Source organism: Oculina patagonica, chromosome 3 (assembly GCF_052425735.1).
Source record: "Oculina patagonica isolate OP01 chromosome 3, crgOcupat, whole genome shotgun sequence".
NCBI classification, from domain to species: domain Eukaryota; kingdom Metazoa; phylum Cnidaria; class Anthozoa; order Scleractinia; family Oculinidae; genus Oculina; species Oculina patagonica.
In genome coordinates this window covers 20098289-20121792 of record NC_135760.1, presented here as the reverse complement: position 1 = coordinate 20121792, position 23504 = coordinate 20098289, and the positions used below count along the sequence as shown (strand labels likewise).

General features: G+C 39.0%; 2 protein-coding genes and 1 pseudogene across 3 annotated transcripts; 2 read left to right on the top strand and 1 right to left on the bottom strand.

Moving 5' to 3' along the window:
* Positions 1 to 2569: 2569 nt before the first annotated feature.
* On the top strand, positions 2570 to 9674 carry LOC144645398 (ADP-ribose pyrophosphatase, mitochondrial-like). Its single transcript, XM_078504967.1, has 7 exons — positions 2570 to 2703; positions 4152 to 4350; positions 5365 to 5472; positions 6226 to 6312; positions 6976 to 7081; positions 7736 to 7879; positions 9325 to 9674. Exons 1-7 carry the CDS (start codon positions 2625 to 2627, stop codon positions 9553 to 9555), a joined length of 954 nt encoding a protein of 317 aa, XP_078361093.1. The 5' UTR covers positions 2570 to 2624; the 3' UTR covers positions 9556 to 9674.
* Positions 9675 to 11957: 2283 nt separating this feature from the next.
* LOC144645357 (galactose-3-O-sulfotransferase 2-like) lies at positions 11958 to 15122 on the bottom strand (annotated as a pseudogene). Its single transcript, XR_013569264.1, has 2 exons — positions 14969 to 15122; positions 11958 to 13141 (listed from the first exon to the last, which is right to left on the bottom strand). The product of XR_013569264.1 is annotated as a galactose-3-O-sulfotransferase 2-like (transcript).
* Positions 15123 to 15476: 354 nt separating this feature from the next.
* On the top strand, positions 15477 to 23108 carry LOC144645886 (galactosylceramide sulfotransferase-like). The gene is made up of 3 exons (XM_078505413.1): positions 15477 to 15547; positions 17444 to 17521; positions 21950 to 23108. Exons 1-3 carry the CDS (start codon positions 15477 to 15479, stop codon positions 23106 to 23108), a joined length of 1308 nt encoding a protein of 435 aa, XP_078361539.1.
* Positions 23109 to 23504: the final 396 nt, after the last annotated feature.

Genomic DNA, 23504 nt, shown 5'->3' with positions numbered 1-23504 from the left:
AATAGGGTGTCATTTTTCGGTTTTGGGCCTTAAAAAGGGTATCAATTTTCGCTTTCTTTATCCTTAAATAGAGTCAGGGTTTAGGAACCTTGGGGGCAAACCCCTATCCGAAAGTTATGGGAGTACCCCCCTCCCCCGGGGCTGTGGTGGGGAAACTTTTAAGTGTCTTTTGAATTTCTTGTTTTAGTTCATTTGTTGATGACACCATCTGAGACACCAATAAACTAATGGTTTAGCAGCCTTTTCCTATACCGGATTCGCTTTAGCTTTTGTTTTATTTTTTTTTTTTGTCAGTTGGCCACCGACTACTCAAGTTTGGTTGCCAGTGAAAATTTTAGTCGCTAAATTAAGCTCACGCTTTCAATCCTTCTTTTTAATTTTGGTCGCCAGTCTGGCGACTTCAGACAGCTCCAAAATTTTAGTCACCATGGCGACTAAAAAATGGTCTAAACTTAGAGGGTTGCCACTACTCTAAGCTCGCAAAAATGTGAGCTACCAGCCCAGGCCCTTTGCATTCTCACTTGTATCAGTGACTGGACAAAGCCTGTTCATGTACCGGTATTTGATTTTCATGCCAATGAGACATGAAAATTGTATCTTTAAGGGGTTAATAAAAGCTTGTGCCAACCCCAGATTGGTCACCTTGTGGGTTTTATGTAAATTTTCTGACAAGCATCCCTGTCACTTTCCCGGGGGGTACTCAAAAAAGTTTTATACAGGGAGGCTCCGCCACAAGTTCTAACCCCTAACCCTTTTGTATACCATTTTTCACAGAAATTGTACCCCTTTCGTATACCTTTAACTGAAAAAAGGTACCCCTTTGATATACCTAAGAGACATGGTGTTGACTTAAAATAGGACGTTTTCTTGTCATTTTTATGTAGCGCTTAATAAATTAAAATAATACAGCCATAAATTGCGTCTTTTCGAAATATTTTAATAAAAGGCCCTTTTAAATAGCCAAATGACAGATTTTCATATCTTTTCATATACTTAAACTCGTGAAATCCCTACACTTTTATATACCTGAAGCCTGAAAAAGGTACCCCTTTCGGGCGGAGCCTCTCCGTATAGGCCATTATAGAGAGTACCCCCCCGGGTCACTTTCACAAGTCTTCCTTCGTTCTTTACATTACCCTCAGGGCATCATGCTCATTTAGGAAAATGATGCCCAAGATTTTAAAATAGCCACCTTTGAGAGTTACCCCTTTCACTAAATCGAGGAATGCCGGAATACTGAAACCCAGAACCCATAAAAAGAAGTTGAGAAAAAAAAACTTAAGACCAAGAGGATTCAAACCTAGGTCTTTGGCATGGTAAGACGGAATGACATCCACTAAGCCACTGACGATGAACTGTCAGAATCCTGATTTCTATTTATGCAAATCCTAACCCAACTATAAAAGCTAACCACAAGCAACCCAAGCTTAAGTAGGCTATAAAGAGTGTATAAAGTATTATGTCTCATTACATTAACTGAGTGCAGAACAGTTAGTCCCGTTTTAAAATGCGATGTGCCGGTTATTTTTGTGCGTTCCGGGTTTTAGTTATCGAAAATCCCGTGTTTTTTTTTTTTTTTTTTTTTTTTTTTTTTTTTTTTTTTTAAAGCGTTCGGTTTTCACAAGAGAGGGTAATGGGACAGAGAGGGACTTAGAGGGCGTTGGCCGGGATATGTCAAAGACAGAAAAGTTATTTTTAGATATGCGGACGTCCACAAAAGCGTAGTTCCGGTTCTGGTTAAGTCAATAAATCGGGCCAGCGTGACATTTGTTTTATCTGCTAATTAACATTCAGCATGTCATTTTTAGTGGGCATTTTACAGGCGTTTAGAGTTCGGCAACGATATTAATGTCAATGATAGATTGTATCGGAAGCTTTCCAAAGTTAGCCTCTTCTATAGATGCTAAATAAAAATCGTGACAGGCCTACACCAAGAGAAAATATTATTTTCTCTTGCCTACACGGACTCCTACTGTTTATTATTTACTATTTGCGACCTGATTTTTTAACCGCTGTGTCTTATAAGTATCGCTCTGAGAAGCGTGTCTTTAAGCGATTTGCTTTTTTAATGCGACAACATAGGATAGGAGGCTTTCGAAAAAGGCCTTCTCCTCTGCTTACTATAATTATTATTGGGAAGCGTTTTAGGTCAAATAGACGTTTATGACACTCGAAAAGTGTAGACTGGAGGTCACACAAGTCTGCATGGTTTCCTGCAGTTTGTAGACATTAACACCTCTCTCATTTGCTAAATTATTTTGCCCGTGCGGTTTGATTTGGCTGATATCATTTTGCAAGATATGTTTTAATCTCTCAAAATGTTCGCCCTGGAAGGACTTTGTCGGAAACTTTCTTTGAAAGTGTAATTTTATTTTATTTTGTGACGCCGAACCCGGCTGTTTAATTAACTTTGCTTGAAGGTGTGATGTATCTTATCCCCTTATCCTCTCTTGGTTTTCAGTATTCCGGCATTCCGCCGTTCCTGCTTTTAGTGCTAGCCCCCTTCACCCACCCCCACAATTAAACGATCCTCGCCCCAGCTCCCTCGCTAGCCTCGTTTTGACCGGTCGAAATTTTAGCCGCGAAGGAAGTCGGAGTTATTTTTGGTTTCACTCTAACTTGCTATGCTTCTGCGCCAGTTTGCAAAGATTCCTGTTGGTATTTTCGCTTTTGTAGCTGCTTCATCAGCCGTAGAACAATCAAGTAAGTAAAACTATCTTTATTATAGCGTGATTTGCATTTCTGAAAATGGCGATCGTGTTGAAAAGTATACCAGCCGGAGAACTTTTCAAAACATTGTAAGTCTTAACTTTGGGGAGCGTAATTTTGCAGCTTTGCTGCTTGATGGGAAATGAAAGAATTTGCCATTAGAATATGAACATTTCTTTGAGAAACAGAATGTTTAACGGACGTTAGTTTCCCTAGATTAAAGAACAGCATCGACCAAAAGTTGTTTAATTAGGCGAGATGAGGCATATATTTTTAATAATTAATAATTTTGCATAACAGCCAGGTAAGTTCTATTTATTACTTTGTACGTTCAGAAATATCATTTCTACGAATCAGCAAGGTCATTTATTCATTTTCAGCCACTTATTCGTTTTGTCACTTTGCTCTTACATGTATAAGTGCTTTAAAATTATTTATACATATAATATACCTTTCATCAACTTAGTTTCAATCAATAGAATGCACTTGTCACAATTAACAAATAAACATTAGGCAAAAACTATAAGTACTTCACAATAATTGTGGAATAATTGTTATTCCATTAGCACTTGCCGGATATTGAGTTGGTAGATCGGCAACAAAGAGCATATCACCAATAGACCCTTCCACGGTTTCTGACGCCATCTTGGTTGGGGGGCAAACGCGGCAAAATTTACAGTAAATGTATGGGAAAAATCAGGATTCTGGGAAAAAATCGACCCTGCTCCAGAGTCAAAGTGCTAAATTCTATACCCTGTTCCAGAGTCAGAGAGGCAAAAAGCATACCCAGTTGAGCGGCACATACCCATATAGCCCTTATATGGGAGTACCCCCCCCTCCCCCCGGTGGGGTATGGGCCACAAGGCTCAGATGCAGACTTTGCCTTTGCCAGTGGCCTGCAGCTCTGGTTTACATAAATAAACTTTTGAATTCTCCCCTGGAGACTTAATGTCACCCATTAAGCGGCCAGTTACTAAAGTCCCGAAAATATTGTCAGTAAAATACTGTAAATATAACCCCTTTTAAGCGGCCACCCCTATTAAGCGGCCACGGCCACCTTTCTTCCGTTCCAATGAGCGTTCTTCTATTGTTTTTACCTCTATTTAGCGGCCAATAAGAATGTAATATACAATATTTAAATTAATTTCCAACAAGCTCAGACCGTGACGGCCGATAAAATCATTCAAACACAGGTTTATTGTCGTCTTCCTGTGATTCCGTTATTCCTTTTCGCCTTATTTTGTATTGAAATAATGTAACCTTTTAAAAAGACATAATGCTAATTTCTGACAAACCCCTATTAAGCGGCCAACCTCTATTAAGCGGCCAGTTGCCATTTCCCCGAGGGTGGCCGCTTAATAGGGGTTCACTGTATTGACAATGAAAGGTCAGAAGAAAAATGTCTTTCTAATAATAATATTTCCTCTTCATTGTTCTTTTAGCTAAAACTGGGCTGTGTCATTTTATGATGCACACAAAGGCTCGCACTTCAGTATATCCTGGCACAGATGTAAAGAGATTTCCAGTACCTCCCGAGTTTGTAGACTGGAAGGTTCCATTTCCAGAGTACAAACCAGTGGACTACACCTCGGAAAAAATTCTTCAGAAGCCACGCCCTCCTTATGCAGATCCAGATATAAGGTACTACATGTTAGAATACTTGATATATTAACAGGATAGGTTAGGTGCTGTCAGGTCGTGACATGTATTTCTGTCAATGATTGAAAAAAGCTGTCTGCATAGCAGGAGCAGCAAGCTTAGATGAAGGATGAAGGAAATTTGGGTGCAAAGACAGAGCACGAGGATCAATAGAGTGCAGATCCATGCCTTTTAATAAACCCTTTCTTCTCGCACTTTGCATTTGCTCTAAAGTTCCCCTTCTTCCCTTTTCTTAACCTGTCACACAAGCTAAGTGCTTAATAAGATGTACATGTAATTATGACACAAGCCAAGCATCTTGACTTTTTTTCAATGTGAAAGTGATTTAAGTTAATTAGTAGTCAACTAATTAGTAGGTCCACATTCAGGACTTTGGTCTTGCCCTTTGTATTAAACCTGCTTTATTAAGTATGCATATAAGTTTAGCTGTAAAAATATTGGGACACTATCACAACAAAACCAAATTGTATGTTTCATGTGTGACCTTTACAATGCTATAACAAAATTTCCTAGCAGTAAGCTACCGGTATAATGGACACGGGTCACAAGGTGAACCCTGCAATAAGTATTGAATCAAGGGGACAAAAGCTTGAATGTATGAACCTCAAACACTTAATAAGTAACATCAGTAAGATTAAATTTATGAGTTAACTCCTAATATTTATCAGGGAATTTTCTGGAGTGACAAGTGTTTGTTCATGGAACTTTGTGTTTACATAGTAACCAATATTGACAGGCCTGTGTGTTTATGCAAATTTTTCTATTTGTTTTTCTATTTTTTTAATGTTATTTGCAATGGCTCTACAGTTGTAGTTTAAAACCTTGTACAGTAATTAACTTGAAGGTGCTTTGGGACAATTCCCTGATGTCAAGGCTAATGAAATCAAAAATCTAGAAGGCAGATCCAAAATGGACATTTTATTTTTTCAATTATACCCACCAAGACATGCATTTCCTCTTACAATGAATACTAATTGGCCCTTTTCTTTTCATTAGGAATGGGCCAGTTGATGTACCCCTCAAATTTAATTCTCTTGATACTGCCTATAACACTGACAGGAAAAGTTTAGTAGGAGAATATGAGTTAGTACAAGGGGTTCCAAGGTAATAAAGAGTGTACTTACAGTAGAAAACTGCATTGCATCTTTTTTAAAAACATACACCAACCCCCCCCCCCCCCTCCCAGCAGATGGCAATAATTTTTTAGATTTTTAGCCCCCATCCCCCACCCCACTCTCCGTGGATTTCCTTGTTCAATAAACCCCCTTGTGTCTGGATTTCCTCTCATCTGGATTTTCATAATTTTTAAGGCCTGACAGTCCTTAAAAATTATTCTCCACTAAGTTTACAGAAACTTGTCAGTAATAAGAACATTGTTTCAGAGTATATGAGGTACATGTGAAAGATATGTAGTTTGATTTTTTTTAATGTTACCTTTTTAGTGAAAAGATTTCCTCAAACACCCCAAAGAAGAATTTCTAAGCTGAAATCCCCCTTCCCACCTGGATTTCCAGAGTACTCGACCCCCTCCCCCCCTCCCCCCCCCCCAAGAGAATTTCCCAAATTTGTTTCAAGCTACCAAATATCCATATTCACTCCAAGAAAGGTCAGTGGTGATTCCCAGGGGGTACAGGGATATCAAAGTCAAAGTTTGAAATTAAAAGGAAATTATTACCGGTAAGCTGTAGCCGGGAATTTCCAGAGGGATGTTTTCTGGAACAACATTATAAAAGCGCCTGATCATCTACCCACCTCCCTCGCCAGCTGACAAACACACACACACACACACACACACACACACAGTAGATGAAAGCTTGCTGCAGAGCCATGACTTATGAAAATCCCTTTCCTTGAAAGAAATCCTGTTGGTAGGACTGGAATGGTTGGTAGAGGACTGCTGGGCAGATGGGGACCTAACCATGCTGCAGATCCAGTGGTGACAAGGTACATATGTGCTGCACTGTAATACATGTATAAATGTAGGATATAACATGGTGGTACGAAGATATGAATTTTATTTTCAAGTGGTATAAATTTTAAGTAAAAACAATATTTAATTTTCTGGATAAAAGCAGACAGACAACTATTTTTAAAAAATGAACAACTACTTTCAGTTTGACACAAGACATGTTTTGATCTATCAACGTTCATCATCAGTTGTTAGTTCGTTTACATTTGTGGTATGAATTTGTACAAGCAACTAAAATGGCATAACACAAACGTCATACATATCAAAGTTAATGCACAACATGCGCAAGACATGGAACAACTTTTGCACGCGACTTAATACAAGGCAGAGGAAAAGAGTATAAATAACAATTGAAAGTAAATTACAATTATTACACAAAATTATATATTTAATAAATTAAATAACTACCAGTAGCTATTCTAAAAGTAATGCGCATATTAACTGTATTTAAGTCACAGTGATTGTACATGCATGTATGAATATTCATACCTTCCAAGACTTTTTTCCAAAAAAATATGACTTCTCAACAAACCCCTCCTACCTGACTACTCCCCTCCATAGGAAAAAAATAAGGGGATGCACTTTGAAGAAAGGTCTGCGTAACAATGTGTTATAGCTGTTTAAAATTTCTTCCTTAGGTGGAAGCGAGACAGCTCAGGAGAAAAAGTTATTAAAGAAGGAAAGCCAGTCCTTGAATTTGTTGCCATTCAGAGAACGGATTGTTCAGAATGGGCCCTACCTGGGGTAGGTTTCACGTGGCTGAGTTTCTACTTGTATTATACATCAGCTGTTGAAAATGTAGCTTGTGACCAGGAAATCTGTTCTCTTACTAGACAACTTGTCATCGCTTGATGTGTTCAGCATTATTTGTTTGAGCTTTCATTTGGTAACAGTGTTGTGCGTGGTGCACACGAATTTTAAATTTTCAGAATTTATGTACGACTTTTTGTTTTATTATTTTAACCTTGTATGGAAAGCATTATTGATAGCATATAGTGTATTTGAAACTGTTAATATGACATAAATGAACATGGTTCGCATCTAAAAAGTACAATTTGCGAAGCGCTTCTCAGTCACGACCGTTACTTGGACACAACTTTTAAAATGGAAACCAACAAAGTGCTAAACAGGGCGTATTTATAGGCTCGCTCCATGTTTAAGTGACACTTTATGCCTTTTTATTCAAGATGAAAAATGTTATGTTTTTTTATCCACAAAAATTAAAAAGGGGGGTGGCTAGTAATACTAACATTACATTAAATATCCTTTCAGTCAAAATCCGACAAATTTTGTAAAACAGCTAATTATCCTGTGTAACAGCACCAGTATGTGCTCATTATCTAGAAGTTGAAATTATATATGTTCTAAATGTTTTGTCCAATGTTTGTGTCAAACCAGGGCATGGTAGATCCGGGAGACAATGTCACCAACACACTTAAGAAAGAATTTGGAGAAGAGGCACTCAACTCTTTGGAACTTTCAGCCGAAGAGAATAAAAGAATTCATGACTCACTCGAGGATCTTTTTCACCATGGATTTATGGTAAAAAAATGTTTGTAGCGGAGCTCCTAAGCGTAGCACCATAACCATGAAGGAAGGAACACTATCGAAATGAGTTTTCATGGTCAACATGGATAGCGGCATGGTTCGCGGGCGCGTACGTACGTACGTACGTACGTACGTACGGAGTCGCGCAACATGGCGGCCATAGTGAAGCAAGAAGGCCGTATAAAGGCGGCCATATAAAGGCGGCCTTTAAAATTTAAAGAGGTTTGAAAAGAAAAACAAGAAGCAATGAAACAAAATGTGGCTGAAAATTACGTGTAGAAAGTAATCGACCGCCAAAAAAGTGGACATTGAGAGCCATAATCGATTGATGACTTTCGTGTCTATCTGTAAAGCCAGCATCGTACATGAAGGAGCATTCCAAAGCTAAATCGGGTTGATAGAATAAACAAACCATTTTATTGCTACGGGGTAAAAAAAAAAAAAAAAAAAAAAACTTGACCCTCTGGGATTTGAACTCACGACCTCCGGAGCCGCAGACTGGCACCTTACTGATTGAGCTAATCCGACAGACTCTGTAATTCACGTTGAATATATCCTATATCAATGTAATAGATATTGTGGAGTCTACTAAACTGCTGCGAAACTATAACAGGATCGCGAAACTATTTTCTATTGCTAGAAAGCAGATAATTTACTGTACTCTAAAGTAATTTTTCGTGCCATGAGTAATGATTTTGCCCCGCTTTAAGATTATTATTTTTGTCGTACTGCTGACATTCAGTATAACCGTGAGCTATTTAAATTTGTGTCGCACTTATAAACCGCCATAAACATTAGTACTTTGGCCGCTTATTCACTAGAATGAAAACATTGTAAGCTCCAGTGAAAATTAAATAAATGGGGAGCTCCGCTTTTAGGCGTGCCTAAATCTATATATTAATTTAACTATATAATTTAAATTAAATTTACCAGTAAATAATTTAACAGGCCTTATAAGTTGTTGGCCAGTCAACCTTTTCTGTCCCAAGTTTAACACGTCAATCCTACTTACTGAAACGAAACATTTCTTGTAACACAAAATTTAACAATAATCGGTCTTGTCCAAAGGGCTTGGCCAAGCCCTTTGTCTGCCTCGTCCCCAGGCGTCCTCCTCCTTGGTAGTGCACCATTCGCTTGATGTTGTGGGACTGACGTACACGGTTCGCTTGGCGCAGTGGGCCTCAACCATCAACCCCCGCGTTCCTTGTTTTCCCGCCTTACCATCTTTGCCGTCCGGCCGACCGGCGCCTGGGGACGAGGCAGGCCCTTAATTGGTTTCTATAGGAGTTTTATTTTGCTGGCTCACCAATGGAATGTAACAGGTCAGCAGTACAATAATAGCCAAAAAGAGTTGCCTCGGTATAGCACTACCTCTTGCTTACGAGCGGTGTTGTGTTACAAAGATTCACCATTTATAATTGTTGTACGTTTGTTTGAAGGTATTTCAAGGTTATATCGACGATCCCAGAAACACAGATAACTCCTGGATGGAAAGTCAAGCTGTTAATTACCATGATGACAGTGGAAAAGCTTTTGACAAGTTTACCCTGAAAGCTGGAGATGACGCCAAGCATGTGAAATGGATGGAGGTGTCACATGACCTTCACTTGTACGCAAGCCATTTTAGCATGGTCAAAGAAGTTGCCAAGAGACTCAATGCTTATTGGTAGCCAGCTCAAATTTTAGGAAAAACAATAATTTTTATGAATTGTATCAAAATTACAATATAAATGTTACAGTGACATTATGTGCACCTGTACATACTAGGAATTATCTCGCACCCCATTAGCATGCATGTCTCCGGCCCTATCCCCCACCAGGGGGCAAGGAACTAAGCCATTAGCATGCAAAACCTATTGGTAAGCCATAAGGGCCCATATAGACTTTGCGTAGAGTAGTAACATTAAGTGGCTTCTTACAATATGTGTATATTTGCTCGAACCTTTTTCTGGGTAGGTTAATATTTCCAATCCATCACAGATTAAGCTCAAGGTCCCAAATTGAGAGGCCAAAAAATCGTTTGTTAAAGAGCTCAGAGCTCTGGTTTTTCACTGGGCCTAGAGCCCTAATGCCTGGCTTTTTTGGGCCCAAACCTCTTTAGGACCCTACAATTTCATTCTTTATCCATATTGTTAGCTTTGTTGTAACAATTACTAGTACTGTTAGGCCGAGAGAGGCACTGGGTATTAAGACACTGGCCAGAGTTGGTTCCCAGACCCTCTGGTTTGCAAGCTCTGACCATTATATATCACCAGGTTTTTTAGCTCTAATTATGTCTGTCATGGCTTACTGTAAGTAAGGCATTTCACATTGGACCATTTTGGTACAAAAAAAGTGAAAAGAGTGGATTTTATGTCCAACCCGTGTGGGAAATTTTAAATCTGGTCACCAGCAAGTGATCAGAAGGTAACCAATGAGTCTATGCGTTAGATCCAATAAAACCACAGCTATATCTATTAGAAATTTATATTTAACGAACATCTAGTGATGGTTATTTTAAATTATGTTGTAGCTTTAGTTTATGAAAGGAAATAATGTAGCACAGTTATTTTAAATTATAAGCTATTTGCTAGGCATGGATAGTATTTTGACCATTTGGTGTTGCAAAGTATTCTAATATCCGACTTCTGTAGCCCGCGATTTCTTGGACCTTCACTCAGTCGAATGTTGCAAATTCACCCTGGTTGAGGGGGACGTAAGGGTTTGCGGTGATGCGGTTTTGCGTTATTTTTCGTGCGGTTTTGCGGTAATCTTAATTTTAATCTGCGGTATTGCGGTTTTACAAGACTGCGCGGTGTGCGGTTATTACAAATTTTAGGTCGCGGTATTCGTTGAGAAAATTGTCTGCGGTAATATGATTCTCCCATGTTTCCACTAGATCCTTTCACATTCGGTTGTTTTTCTTCAGTTAAACAAGCTTGAGCAAGTGTTTTGCTTTAAATCACGGTTCTTTGGTTTGTAATTGCAGTCTCTTCCAGTTAATACTTGATGTGTTTAACTGTTGCGTTTATCCAATGATACGTTGACTTGATGATCCAGACTTATCTACCGTTGTCCGGGACCGTTGTTGGTCATTGAAACTGCGGTTTTTGGTATTTTGGTAAAATTTGATGCGGTTTGCGGTTTTGTAGCGTATCTCTGTGCGGTTTTGCGGTTTTCGGACCCCCCTTACGCCCCCCTCCTGGTTGCTCGAACCAGTTTTCTTTTTCCATCATTTGGAAGCTCAAGAAAACGGAATTCTTTTGAAGGTTCAAAACAATTAGCAATCAGAAACCTGGTACAGCTTTAGGTAATCTGCACTCCAGGGGCGGATCCAGGATTTTTCTCAGGAGGGGGTGCTCCAGTAAAGAATGGCGTATTTACTGACTTTTTTTTGCAGAATACCGGTTGTATTAGAAAGCTGCAGGTCATCTCGGGAGGAGGGGTGCACACCTTCTGCACCCCCCCCCCCCCCTAGATCCGCCCCTGCAATCATAAATAGAAAATAGTTTTTCCTTCTCAAGAGTATTCCGTGCTCGATCGTGGTCGATCAGTAATAGTCCACGATGGGGAAACTAGTCATATTTGCGGGTTGCAACAGAACGGCGAGTACTACTGAAATGAGTTGGTGAATTGACTGAAATGTATGCAATGTACTCTGTATCTATTTCTGTTTTTGTATTTGTAATATAAATAACGTGTTATTAATCGGTGTGCTTTTCTGTCACAGTCTCTCGTTAGATTTTTAGATGTTATTCATTTAAATGTACTTACTTCGATTTACCTCTTTCTTGGCTATTTGATTAGACCAGTCTGCTTTGCTTTTGGTAGTTTATAGAGAAACTGGCAAATTTCCAGGTTAAATATTGTCCAGTAGGCATAACCGTGGAATCAATTTTAGCCAGTAGCGCGACCCTTCAATTTGTTGTCTTCTACTTTGTTATTCAAAAATTTTCTTTTGAGCAAGCTCGCCGCGAACACACGACATAACTTAAAAGCAATGTTGCGCGCAATTTCCGAATTACACCACGCAACCTTACGCTTCAGTTGTTCAACAACAACATTTTACATATATTACTGTAGCTATTTTTGAGAAAGTGCGTTGCAAGCAGCTCTAATAAAACATTAAAATTCGAAGTTTAAATATGGCAAGTCAAACCGGTTGAACCGGTTCATAAACAAGATCTTTTGATAGGTCCCAGGTCTCCTTGTCCTCGTCCACTTCCTTTGCCAATCTTTCGTTGTGCTTTCCCCTCAAATATCCAAGATACGCGTTTTCGCTTATTGTTAATTTTTCACAAAGAGTTTGTAATCCTTTTGGCAAATCAGTTCTAATGGCATATCCCTTCACACGCTTTCCCGAATACACTGTTTGCAAGCGTGTTTCATTTGTTACGCATGTCCGTTTTATCTCGCTTTTCCGCTCACGGAAAATGGCCACCTCTCTGTGAAAAGTTTTCACCTTCGTTTTCTATCTTTTCCCAGAATGATTTATTAAAATACTCAAACAAAAAAACATCGGCTTTGTTCCACCTTTTGACGTTTTCTCTAACATCATCCGTTAGTATTGTGTCCTTTTCTTTGTCTTGTCGCTCGTTTAGTTTTAAAAACAAAATGTCGTCCATCTCCCAACACAACAAGCGTTTCATCAACACCAATGACTCATCAAAGTAATCCATTATCATAACCAAGTCAAACTCTTTGTCCAGAAACTGAATGTACTCGTTAACAGCCGTATGATTTTGGTAATACTTGAAGCTCAAACCCAAATCGTGGAGAAGGGGATTTCTCGTAAGAGGCGACGCCCTTCCGCGCATAGTAGAAAATGGAATTCCAGTCTTGAGAAATATCTGCAAAGATTCTGGATCGTTTCCCACACCAAGGGGCTTTCCCAACTTCATGTACCTGAACATAGACTCATAATTGTCCACAGGATTTCGTAGAATCGTTATATACTTGCTGGTTGCTTTAGGAAATAGCCAGTTCATTGGTTTCTTGTTAAATCTTGCATGACTACATAAAATGTTGGGAGACTTGCTTTGTAAACGGAACGGAAAAGAAACCTGGAACCTTGTCGGCCATCCTAACAGTGTAGCTTGTGGGAGAGCAAATGTGAGATTTCTCATATCTCCATAGCGGAAAAAGATGTTTGCTATGGTGCTTGAACCAGTTTTATGCGTTTTAAGAAAGAGGATGTTATTTTCTGGCGAGCACTTCCACGACGAAGAAGTTGATCCATGAGAAAGCAATTCTGTCTGGGCGAAGTTACTCTCGGACCTGCCAAGGATAAAATAATTCAATTCCAGATTCAGTAGAAATTACGATTATTTATAGTTTGTTTTCTTTTGTTTGTTCTCGTTTTAATTTTTTGTCTTATTTTTTTTAAAATAGTTTGCAGGGCCAAAGCATTAATGCAAAGGCCTCAGACTCGTACCCAGTCGTTACTCGTTTTTTTCGTTTTTAGCTACGTTCGAAGAGGATGATGGGAAGGACGTATAAAAAGTAACGACTGGCAGAAAACGAATCCAAGATGGCGGCCGATTTTCCCGCAAAAAAAAAAACAAAATAACTTCGTCCTTCCCTTGATGCCTTGCGCGCCGCTAAAAAACAAGAGAAGCGACTGGGTACGAGTCTGCAAAGGCCTGTTGATCACGCATGTCGCAGGTTTTTGAACTACAATACTTTGAAAGACTTAACAATCCTGCAAGTTTCGCGAGCAAAGTAATAAACACGTGATATACGAATATACCAGATTGCAGAAACGTTGACCCGTGAAAAGCATAAACCATAAAAGATGCGACCCAAATATTTACTGGGAAATCGACAAAATTAATCCTTATCTGTGACAAGTTGCATAAATCACGCTTCAAAAGACGAAAATATGTGAATATCACTAAGCTTACCAATGCTGTCCTCCCAGAGTACCATTCGGTCTTATTGTTCATGGTTTATGCTTTTCACAGGGTCAACATTTCTTCATTTAGGTCTATATTCTTGTCCAGTTTGGAAATAATTGAAATAAAAAACTTTCAAGAACTACAGAATTGGACTTGCTTCGCTCCCCGCCCCCTACCCCCTTGCATCTTCCGTTTTGCGCTGGCGTCCAGTTCTCTTGCCGTTCTCACCGCGCGCTCTTCGATCGAAAAAACACGAAAAAATAGAGGGCTGTGGACAGTCTAAAGTCCTCGTCCAGTTTTAGTAGACCTCATTAATTATTTTTTTCCATTTCTTTTTCCGTCGAACGCGATGTACCGAAAGTCTCTGATGAGACTCTTGGCAGAGACGAAACATGCATGTCAGGCAAACCACGAATATTTTTCATCCGATAATTTTCAAGTTTGACATGTACATGTCCAGCTGTCGGTTGCATTAATCTGGGTAATTACCGCTAGTTTTCAACTTCACCATCTTATCTGTCGGACTAACTGATAAATTCAACTCTTGAAATCTGACTACAGCAAGCGCAGATCAGATCAACTTGCTGCATCAACCCCTATAAGGGGCGCGCGGAAGAGAGAGTTCAGGGACTGGACTAGCTGCAATTAGAAGTCTGAAATCCGCTGAGCGCAATCTAGCACGATGTGTAATACAGTGCATTTTTATTTTCTTAAAAATGATTCATTGATTTACGGAAAACAAGTTTATAACAACTGTGACGAAACCAGACAATGAACTTGAGAATGAAAAATTGATGTGTCAGTCAATTAATTAAATATTTTTTGAATCACAAGGTAAATTAGCATTTCTCTTGAATAATTGAGCTTTAAAGACTAAATCTGAACATTTAAAAAAAAAATAAAAGAATATTTCATGCCAGTTATGTGATTTCAAACCGAATTTTAGTTAAAAACAAATCGCATATCGTAATACAGTGTGCATAATTCGATCTGAAGTCATTTGCCATAAAATAATCGATTCAGAAAGGCGATCCAATGAAAAGAACATTTCAAAACTGCTTTTCTAAGGTAGAAAATCGCTAAACGAAGTAATGGTTGGAAAATAATAGTAATTTCAGATTGGCGAAGGGTAAACTAACTACCAGTTAAACAAATTGCGCTTACTTTCTCCAAGATTTTTAAATCTAAGTTTTAAAAGAAACCTTACCTGCCATCGAGGACACGTTGAGGCAGAAAAACCCTTTTGAAATGTTGACCGAATAATGTTTCATCCGCGAAGTAAAACAATAGAAGCAACGTAGAAACCAAAAATACAAAAGCTAGAAAAGTAGCCTGCAGAGAAGACCGCATCGCGTGCTGTGTAGCTGCTACTCGGACAGTTGAATTGAAATTTTGACTCAAACGAGATTCGCCTGACGGACTGTCATGTAAATGGCGGTCTTGCCTTGTTAGTTACTGTCAAGAACAATTGATTGACAGCTAGCTGGGCAGTGACAAATTTACACAATAAAAAATCTGCAAACATTTTAACTGATAAACCAGAGACGCCGTGACAAAAAAAAAGAAATCATGAAATAAATAAATAAATGAAAAACAGGAAAAAAAATCGGCGACTTCAATTCAAAGTTATTTTAACTAGCTTTATCAATTAAAAAACGATTAATAAGCTTCGTCGATTATACGCTAATGTAATATTCAAAGTTTTGAGCAAAACGATGGGGCAGGAACACCTAAAAGTTGCCGCTCGTAATGAACGAATTGTTCCAGTAACCAACACGTTGCCTTGGTAACTTTATAGCACAAGTACATCAGGCTCAGATCTCAGCGTCGAAGTATTCCGCAAAATAACTAAATATAGAGAGGTTTTTGTATGGACTGACATTTCACGCTTAATGCATTCTAGGTGCAAGAATAAGAAGAGTTAATACCTTGCTTTCGTACTGTTGATTGTGTTTGCGTCCTATTTCAGTGCAATTTAGAATTTAGTTAAAATGGTAAACGCAAACAATTCAAATAAAACAATAGAACTATAAAAGAAATCCCGCTCGCTAGCTCGCAATAAGCCTAAAGTATGTAAGGTTAAGACTGCGTTCCTGCTAGTGGCCTATCAGGCCTTCATTTTTTTTATCCCGGATTCTGAAGCATGAAGGGCCCTGGATGGGATGCTAGTCCATCGCAGGGTTACCCCCAGCATTAAATTCACAGGAATCAATATATGCACATGGGAGGAGAGAGGCACTATAAGAGTAAAGTGTGTAGTGAATAATAAAGATGGTAAATTTTGAGCTCGGTGATAAATAATGAAGATTAATCGAACCCATGGCCTCCCAGATACCGGTTGGGCGCTCTAACCAACTGAGCTACGAGAGACTCGTGGAAGCAATGTTAATTAATATTCATATCTTCTGAGACTGCTTGAACCCGCGATGGGATTCCGACAAAACTCGATTTCCGGCGAAATTAACCCCGATCCAAAATCCACCCTCCCTCCCTCCCTTTTGAGGACAATTCTGCCCCTGCGCGCGTCTCCGAAAGTTCTGCTTCGTTGATCGTTCATCCTCGGCCCCAGGACAGGCGTTTTTTTAATGACACCAAAGAAAAACGCAGGCCCTGGGAACGAGAATGTCCCTCGTTTTATTATTTGACGTGTTTCATTCCGTTTAGTGCTTATTGGAAGAGAAAAAAAAATTCGAAATTGATTTTATTTTGTCTCGTTCTGTAATCATAAGCCTGTAATTAGCCTTTTATTGCAGAAAAGAATAAGGAACAAAGCAAGTAAATTGTTTCCAAGTCAACAAGTTTTAGTCAGAAGAATGTTTTTATTTTACCACGTATTGACAGTTAGCTACGTTTCAATTCTTTCGCGGCTATTTTATTGACCGAACACGTCCATTAGCTACTTTTCTAGCTCGCGCTAGCTACTCTTTGAGGGACATTTGTATGAGAAAATAAAATACCCTATAAATAGCAAAAATTCTCGAAAGAATCAAATTTTCGCAAAAAGCCACGTTGTAAAACAAAACGGTAAAACTTTCAGGGGAGGCATTTTCACGACACGTTCAAAGTAATGGCATGGTCAGTTGTACACCCTATGTTTCGTTATATAATGTAACAAAAAGACAATGCGTGGATTTTTTCTCTCTTAGCAGTACACTTAACTTTGCTGAGTTTTCTCAAATCACAAAGTTAAAGAAAATGAAATCATTGCCGGCCAGAAAATTAAGGCATCTAGAATGAATGAATTGCCAACGAATAGCAGTCAAAAAAAAAAAACTAAATTGGGACACTATAAAATAAATTCAAAGCAACAAAACCTGAATATTCTAATAAAATGGTAAAATTGCATTGTCTAGGATAATGACAGACTTATATTTGAGCAGACACTAAGGCGCATTTATAATACGCAGACACCTAAGATTGAAAGGATTCAATTAACTTGCCTCATTAGCCCTTTCTGGTCTTTTATTTTGCTGCTGTTATTGTATAGTATACCGACCGAGCTCAGTTTGGCGTGCGCTGAACTCCCCATCACTCCCGCCTTCCTTGCTAATACCCACGGCAAGGTTTATAGCAGGAATTATTCACGGGTTCGCCGGTTGCCAGAAGAAATTATGTCCCTGTATTTTAAGCAAAGACGAACAGTTTTTGTTTGTTTAACGTTGTTGGTTGTCGCATACGTTAGTACGTGTATCTACCTGTCAAACAGAGCTGGCTGGTTTTATGGCTGGAAAGATCCATTTCAAATTGTTCACGAAGTCAGGTTAGTGTACCTAAAAGAAGCTTTATGTATTTAAAATTCTTTTTTGTCATTTGAAGTCCGCTAAATGTAAAATGTAGGTTTTCCCATTGTGATTGAGTAAATAACAACATTGGCCTAACATTTAGTATAGTAAATAAAAATCGAACACGAAAAACTCCACATACGCCACAAGAGAAACCAGACAAAATTTATTGTGTTCTTAATTCTTTCCTTGGCTGCGAGAATTTACGAAAAAGTCTGCTAAAGAAACCTCCCGGTGCGTCTTTTAATCTTTTCACTACTCTCCAAGACAACACTTCTATTTTTTCGGAAGAATGTGTTTTGTGGCCAGATTAAAAAGCGTTAATTAAGAACTAGGGGTAATCAAAAGAGCAAACGTGTTTCCTTATTTTATTTTATTTTGTTGTTTTTAGTGCAGAATGCACTATTGTGATGGTTTGGTGGGTTGGCGTCCCCCCCCCCCCGCTTTTGGGGGGAGGGCACCTACCGTGTGCCCTTCGGGTCCCGGTCTTTTTCACCTCTCCTTTCGCTTACCTCACATCACTTTTCTTCCTCCTCTCCTCTTTCACCTTCCCTATTCTCTTCTACTAAACGCGAATTCCCTTATCCCTCCACCATCCCCCCCTCCCTCTTCTCCTCTTTCCCTTCCCTTCCCTCGATTCTCTTTCCCAACTACTCTACTATGGGCCCTTCTTCTCTTCCTTCCTCTTCTCCCCCCTCTCCCAACTCCTCCCCCCTTCTCCTTTCATCTTCCTTTTTCCCGCTCCGCTCCCTCCCCTTTTCTCTCTAACTTCTTCTCCCCTCTCTCTCCCTAAACTACTAAACAATTCTTCTCCTCTTTCTTTTTTTTCCATCTCTTACTTCTTTCCCTTTACCTTTTTCCTACTTTCTCTCTCCCTCCTTTTTCTCCCGCTTCTCTTTCTCCCCCTCTCTCTCCCCTTTCCCTCTCCTCCCACCCTCCGCCTCTTTTCTTTTTTCGACTTACTGCTCCGCCTCCCTTTCCTCCGTCTCTCTTTTTCTTTTTCTTCACGACGTCACGGGGGTCGGGCCCCCTGCCCCCTGATCTCCCCCCTCCTCCCTTTTCTCTTCTTCTTCCTCCTTCCTCTTCTTCTTCTTCCTCCTTCTACCCTCCTTTCCTCCTCCCCCTCCCTGGCTGCTGGCCCGGGCCTAACCTTTCCCTCTCCCCCTCTCTCCCCTCCTTTTCACCTTTTATTTTTTCAATCTCTTTTTACTTTCCCTTTCTTCTCCCTCCTCTGGCGTCTTCTTCTTTTCCACTTGCCACAACTTGAGCGCCTTTCTGCATTGGAGAAACATTTTAACTTGGTTCTTTCTGGGTGGTGCCCACAGTTCAAGAGTGTTCTCTTGGGCCACACAAAAGCAGTTTTTTCTCTGCTTTGTTTTTTTGACATTTCTCTCCTGGCTTCCTTGTGCATAGCATTTCTTTTTTTACTTTTCCATTTCGTCTCGGGATCTTTTTTTTTTTTCTTTGTTCCTATTTTACCTTTCTGGTTTCTCCTCCACTATTCTATCCCGGTGTGTCGTGCATCTTTTTCTGTTTTATTGGTTGTTCTCCCCTCCTCTAATACATTCTTCTTCTACCCTACCCTTTTATTTTTCTCTTCTCTTTTTCTCTTCTTATTACTGCTATATTTTAAAAAATTTTTTTTTTTTTTTTAGTATTTCTCGAGCCTATCTGACTTCCCTTACATTTTATTTTATTATAGCGTTTTCTTCACCCCTCGTGACGTGGCTGCATGCTTTTTGGTCCTCTGGTGCTTTATCTAAAATTAAATATTTTTATTTTTTATTATTTTTCCTATACAATCCACCGCCCTTTCCCTGCCACGTACCCACTTTTCATAACTTGAACCCTTTTATTAGGCCCATTTTCTTGCAGCTAGTTTACTGGTTTTTTTTTGAAATCCCTTAAGCAGAAATTTTTTTTGTTGGGTCTACGTAGTACGTGTATTACCTTCAAAGAGCTGACTGGTTTTTGGCTGGGATCCATTTCTTTTCAGTCAGGTTAGTGTACTGAAGCTTATTTTTTTTCTTAGGTTTTCCCATTTGATTGAGTAATAAAACATTGGCCTAAATTTAGTATAGTAAAAAAATCGAAAGAAAATAAGCAAAAGAAAAAAATTATTGTGTTCTTATTTTTCCTTGCTGCGAGATACGTCTGTATCCCGTGCGTCTTTTAATCTTTTCCTCTCTCCAAAAAACTTCTATTTTTTCGGAAGTGTGTTTTGTGGCAGTAAAGCGTTAATTAAGAACTAGGGGTAATCAAAAGAGCAAACGTGTTTCCTTATTTTATTTTATTTTGTTGTTTTTAGTGCAGAATGCACTATTGTGATGGTTTGGTGGGTTGGCGTTTGCTAAACCCCTAAACCACTAAACCACTAAACCACTAAACCACTAAGCTACTAAACCGCTAACGCGGTGTAAACTTTTAATCACAATTAATTATTAATATCAATTAATTAATTATTTCTGTAAAGGGGGGAGGGGATGGAGAGCACCTGACCGTGTGCCCTTGGTAAATCGGGGAGTCCATTACGATACTTACAATTGAAGAACTCAAGGTATATATTTGTTTCAGAAAGCACTATGCTCTCCTTGTGGTACAATTCTTTCTGGAAAAAAATACTTTGCGCTAAACGCATGCGCAGATCAGTCTTCATCACGAACATTGCGTTTTTCTTCTGCAGAAGGATTCGTGTAGACTCCGTGGCCCCAAGTAAAAAAATTTGAATTAGACAGTAAGGCGTCATAGCAGATCATGTGAAATCTTGATATGGCAATGCTGTTTTCTTAGAAAAGGTGATCTAGCATCTCAATATTGATAACCTGATAACATCTGTGTTATAATCATGTCGCCTTCTTTGCAAAATAATACGACTAACATCTTTACTAATTTATTTTTGACAAAAAAAAGTTTTTTTATGAAGTGAGTGTAGAATTTAAAGCTAACGTGGTGTGCCCGGTGTTCCTGTTCCGTGGCGTAATTTATAATGATACGCGATCTGCGAGAAAAAAATATTTACGTTTTTTTTTTTTCTCCTCGTTACTACCTCCGTTTTTTTTGTAAAACCTCGCCGCTGGAAATGCTTTCGTGACGGTTCCGACATTTCTTGAGAATCTTCAATTGCTTCTCGCTTTGCTTGGTGGCGTGTGAGTGTCACGCGCTTCGTCGTTTAGGTTGCAAACTTGCACCGGTATTTTCGGCGTGAACCTGATAACAGGAAAAAATATCCTAGCTGTATGCGTGTTAAACCTTTCGAGATGTTTTTTGATTAGATTTGTTCTTTATTTTGAGATCGTCTTCGTGCAGTTTAAACCGTAACTTAATTAAATTAAAAAATGTATCGTGTCGCCGTAAAAAAAAAAAAAAGAGTTTCATGTTACGGCATTAAGGAAAAAAAAGTATTTTTTACAAACGAACAAAAGTGTCGTGTTACGTTTGCAAATTAACGTAAGGAACACCTAGGAAAGAATACAAGTAGCCTGTGAACAGTTTTTCCGAAAGTAAAGTAAAAAAATAAACACGAAATATATAAAACATCATACTTTCAATTGTTCCATATTGCATTCTGCACTTACCAAATCATCGAGATTTTTTTCGTTTTATTTACGATTGTCAGTTCAATACTCGGTTAAGCAAGAATTGTAGGCACACATATCCATCCGAGGTGGCGAGGTGAAAAAGACAAGACCATGCTTCATGCTAGCCTGCGAATACAGCCGCCTCTCATTCGCTCCCGCTACTGGGAGGCGGTTGTATTCGCAGGCTAGCTTCATGCACACTTTGTTCTTTTACGTGGCAATTCCGAGAGTCGTGAAAGTGTCCCATTATTACGCGGAGCATCGCGTTTCGCTTTTGCCAAATCTTCGTGGTGCACTCGTAAAGTTTCCGACTATTATTATCCAATCAAAAATTAGCACGAAAGTCGTCACGCCATAATGGCGCAATCAGTTGCTTAGCAACTTATAGGTGAAAATTGCGGGTTCATTCTGTTATTCGCCATCAACAGGCGTTATACACGATAACCGTTTTCCGTGATTTGTGAGGCAGTAAAAAAATTAAAACGATTAATTTAAGCTTGTTTCGAGTTTGTCTTATAATTTTTGTCAAAGCCATGCTTTGGTTTCAGTATTGTGGTGAAAGTATTCTAAGTTTACGCAATTTAGTCTTTTTTATAAAAAGAAAAGGCTTCGTAGTTAAGAAAATAAGTTATCGAGTAACTTATTCAACTAACCTTAATAATGAAATCATTATCCTATCTTTGACCTCTTTTGACGTTGCCATGGCAATCAATTTTTGACGTGGTAACGACCTGAATTTTTCCATCGGTATTCGTTAACATTATTGGTGTAGTTTTAATCATTACGAGCCACCTTAAAATGACCTCTCTTGTTGTTTATTGATAACAGGGAACGTAGAAGTTTTGTCAAATCCAGGACTACCATCTATGCGAAGCAATCAACATCAAAACTCAAATGCTCGCCACAGAACAATGTCCTCTTCTTAAAAACCCACAAAACAGGTTCCAGCACAATGTCAAATATGTTCTTTCGCTATGGAGATTTGAGAAATCTCACGTTTGTTCTGCCAAAGTTTATACTGTTTGAATGGCCGGAGAGATTCCAGGTCTCTTTTGCTGTTCCTCTAGACACGAGAACTCCGAACATGCTATGCAGTCACACGAGGTTTAACAAGAAACCAATGAACTGGCTCTTTCCCAAAGAAACCAGCAAGTATATAACGATTCTGCGAAATCCTGTGGACAATTTCGATTCTGTATTTAGGTACATGGGTTTGGGAAAGTATCTTGGTGTCCGAAACGGGAAAAACTCTCTACAAATATTCCTGAAGAATGGAATTCCATTTTCTACCATGGATAAGAGGCCACACGATTTGGTGACTTTGATCAGAAATCCCCTTCTCTTCGACTTGGGTTTAAGCTTCAAGTATTACCAAAATCTTACGGCTGTTAACGAGTACATTCAGTTTCTGGACAAAGAGTTTGACTTGGTTATGATAATGGATTACTTTGATGAGTCATTGGTGTTGATGAAACGCTTGTTGTGTTGGGAGATGGACGACATTTTGTATTTGAAACTAAACGAGCGACAAGACAAGGAAAAGGACACAATACTAACGGATGATGTTAAGGAAAACGTCAAAAGGTGGAACAAAGCCGATGTTTTATTGTTTGAGTATTTCAATAAATCATTGTGGAGAAAGATAGAAAATGAAGGTGAAAGTTTTTACAAAGAATTGGCCATTTTCCGTGAAAGAAATAGCGAGGTAAAACGGGCATGCGTAACAAATGAAACACGCTTACAAACAATCTACGAGGGAAAACGAGCAAAAGGGTATGTCATTAAAAGCGATACGCCAAGTGAACTTCAAACTCTGTGCCAGAAGTTATTAATAAGCGAAAAAGATTATCTCCAGCATTTGAGAGTAAAGCAGCAAGAGCGAATGAGCCAGTTTACAGTGGATCCACCAAGGAATGAAATCGAACACGAACGCGAGGACAAGGAGTCCTGGGACCTAGCAAAGGATCTTGTTTATGAACCAGTTTAATTTGATTGGTCTGCAGAAGGACGCGATTGCCCATCCTTTTGTTCAAGATAGCAAGTGTTCAGTGTTTTATTGTATATAGCCTTAGGTTCCTTCGGAGCGGTTTCATTGCATGTCAATCCATTGGAATTAATAATCCAACATTACATGCTAGGATAAACCAGCCGTGTCGGCGTTGCTTGGTTTATATGAAGCTTCTGTTAGAGGGTTCAAATAATATGTAAGGTGCCAGGTTTAGACTTCTTTATAGATAATACTGTAGTTTTAGCGACCAATTAATTTAGAGAAATTCTTTTTGGTTCAAATTATTGACTGTCTAATTTAGCGTTCTCTGTCAAGGACAAGCTTTAAATAGATTCTAGATATTCACGAAACTTTGCACAAGCTGCAAATACAATA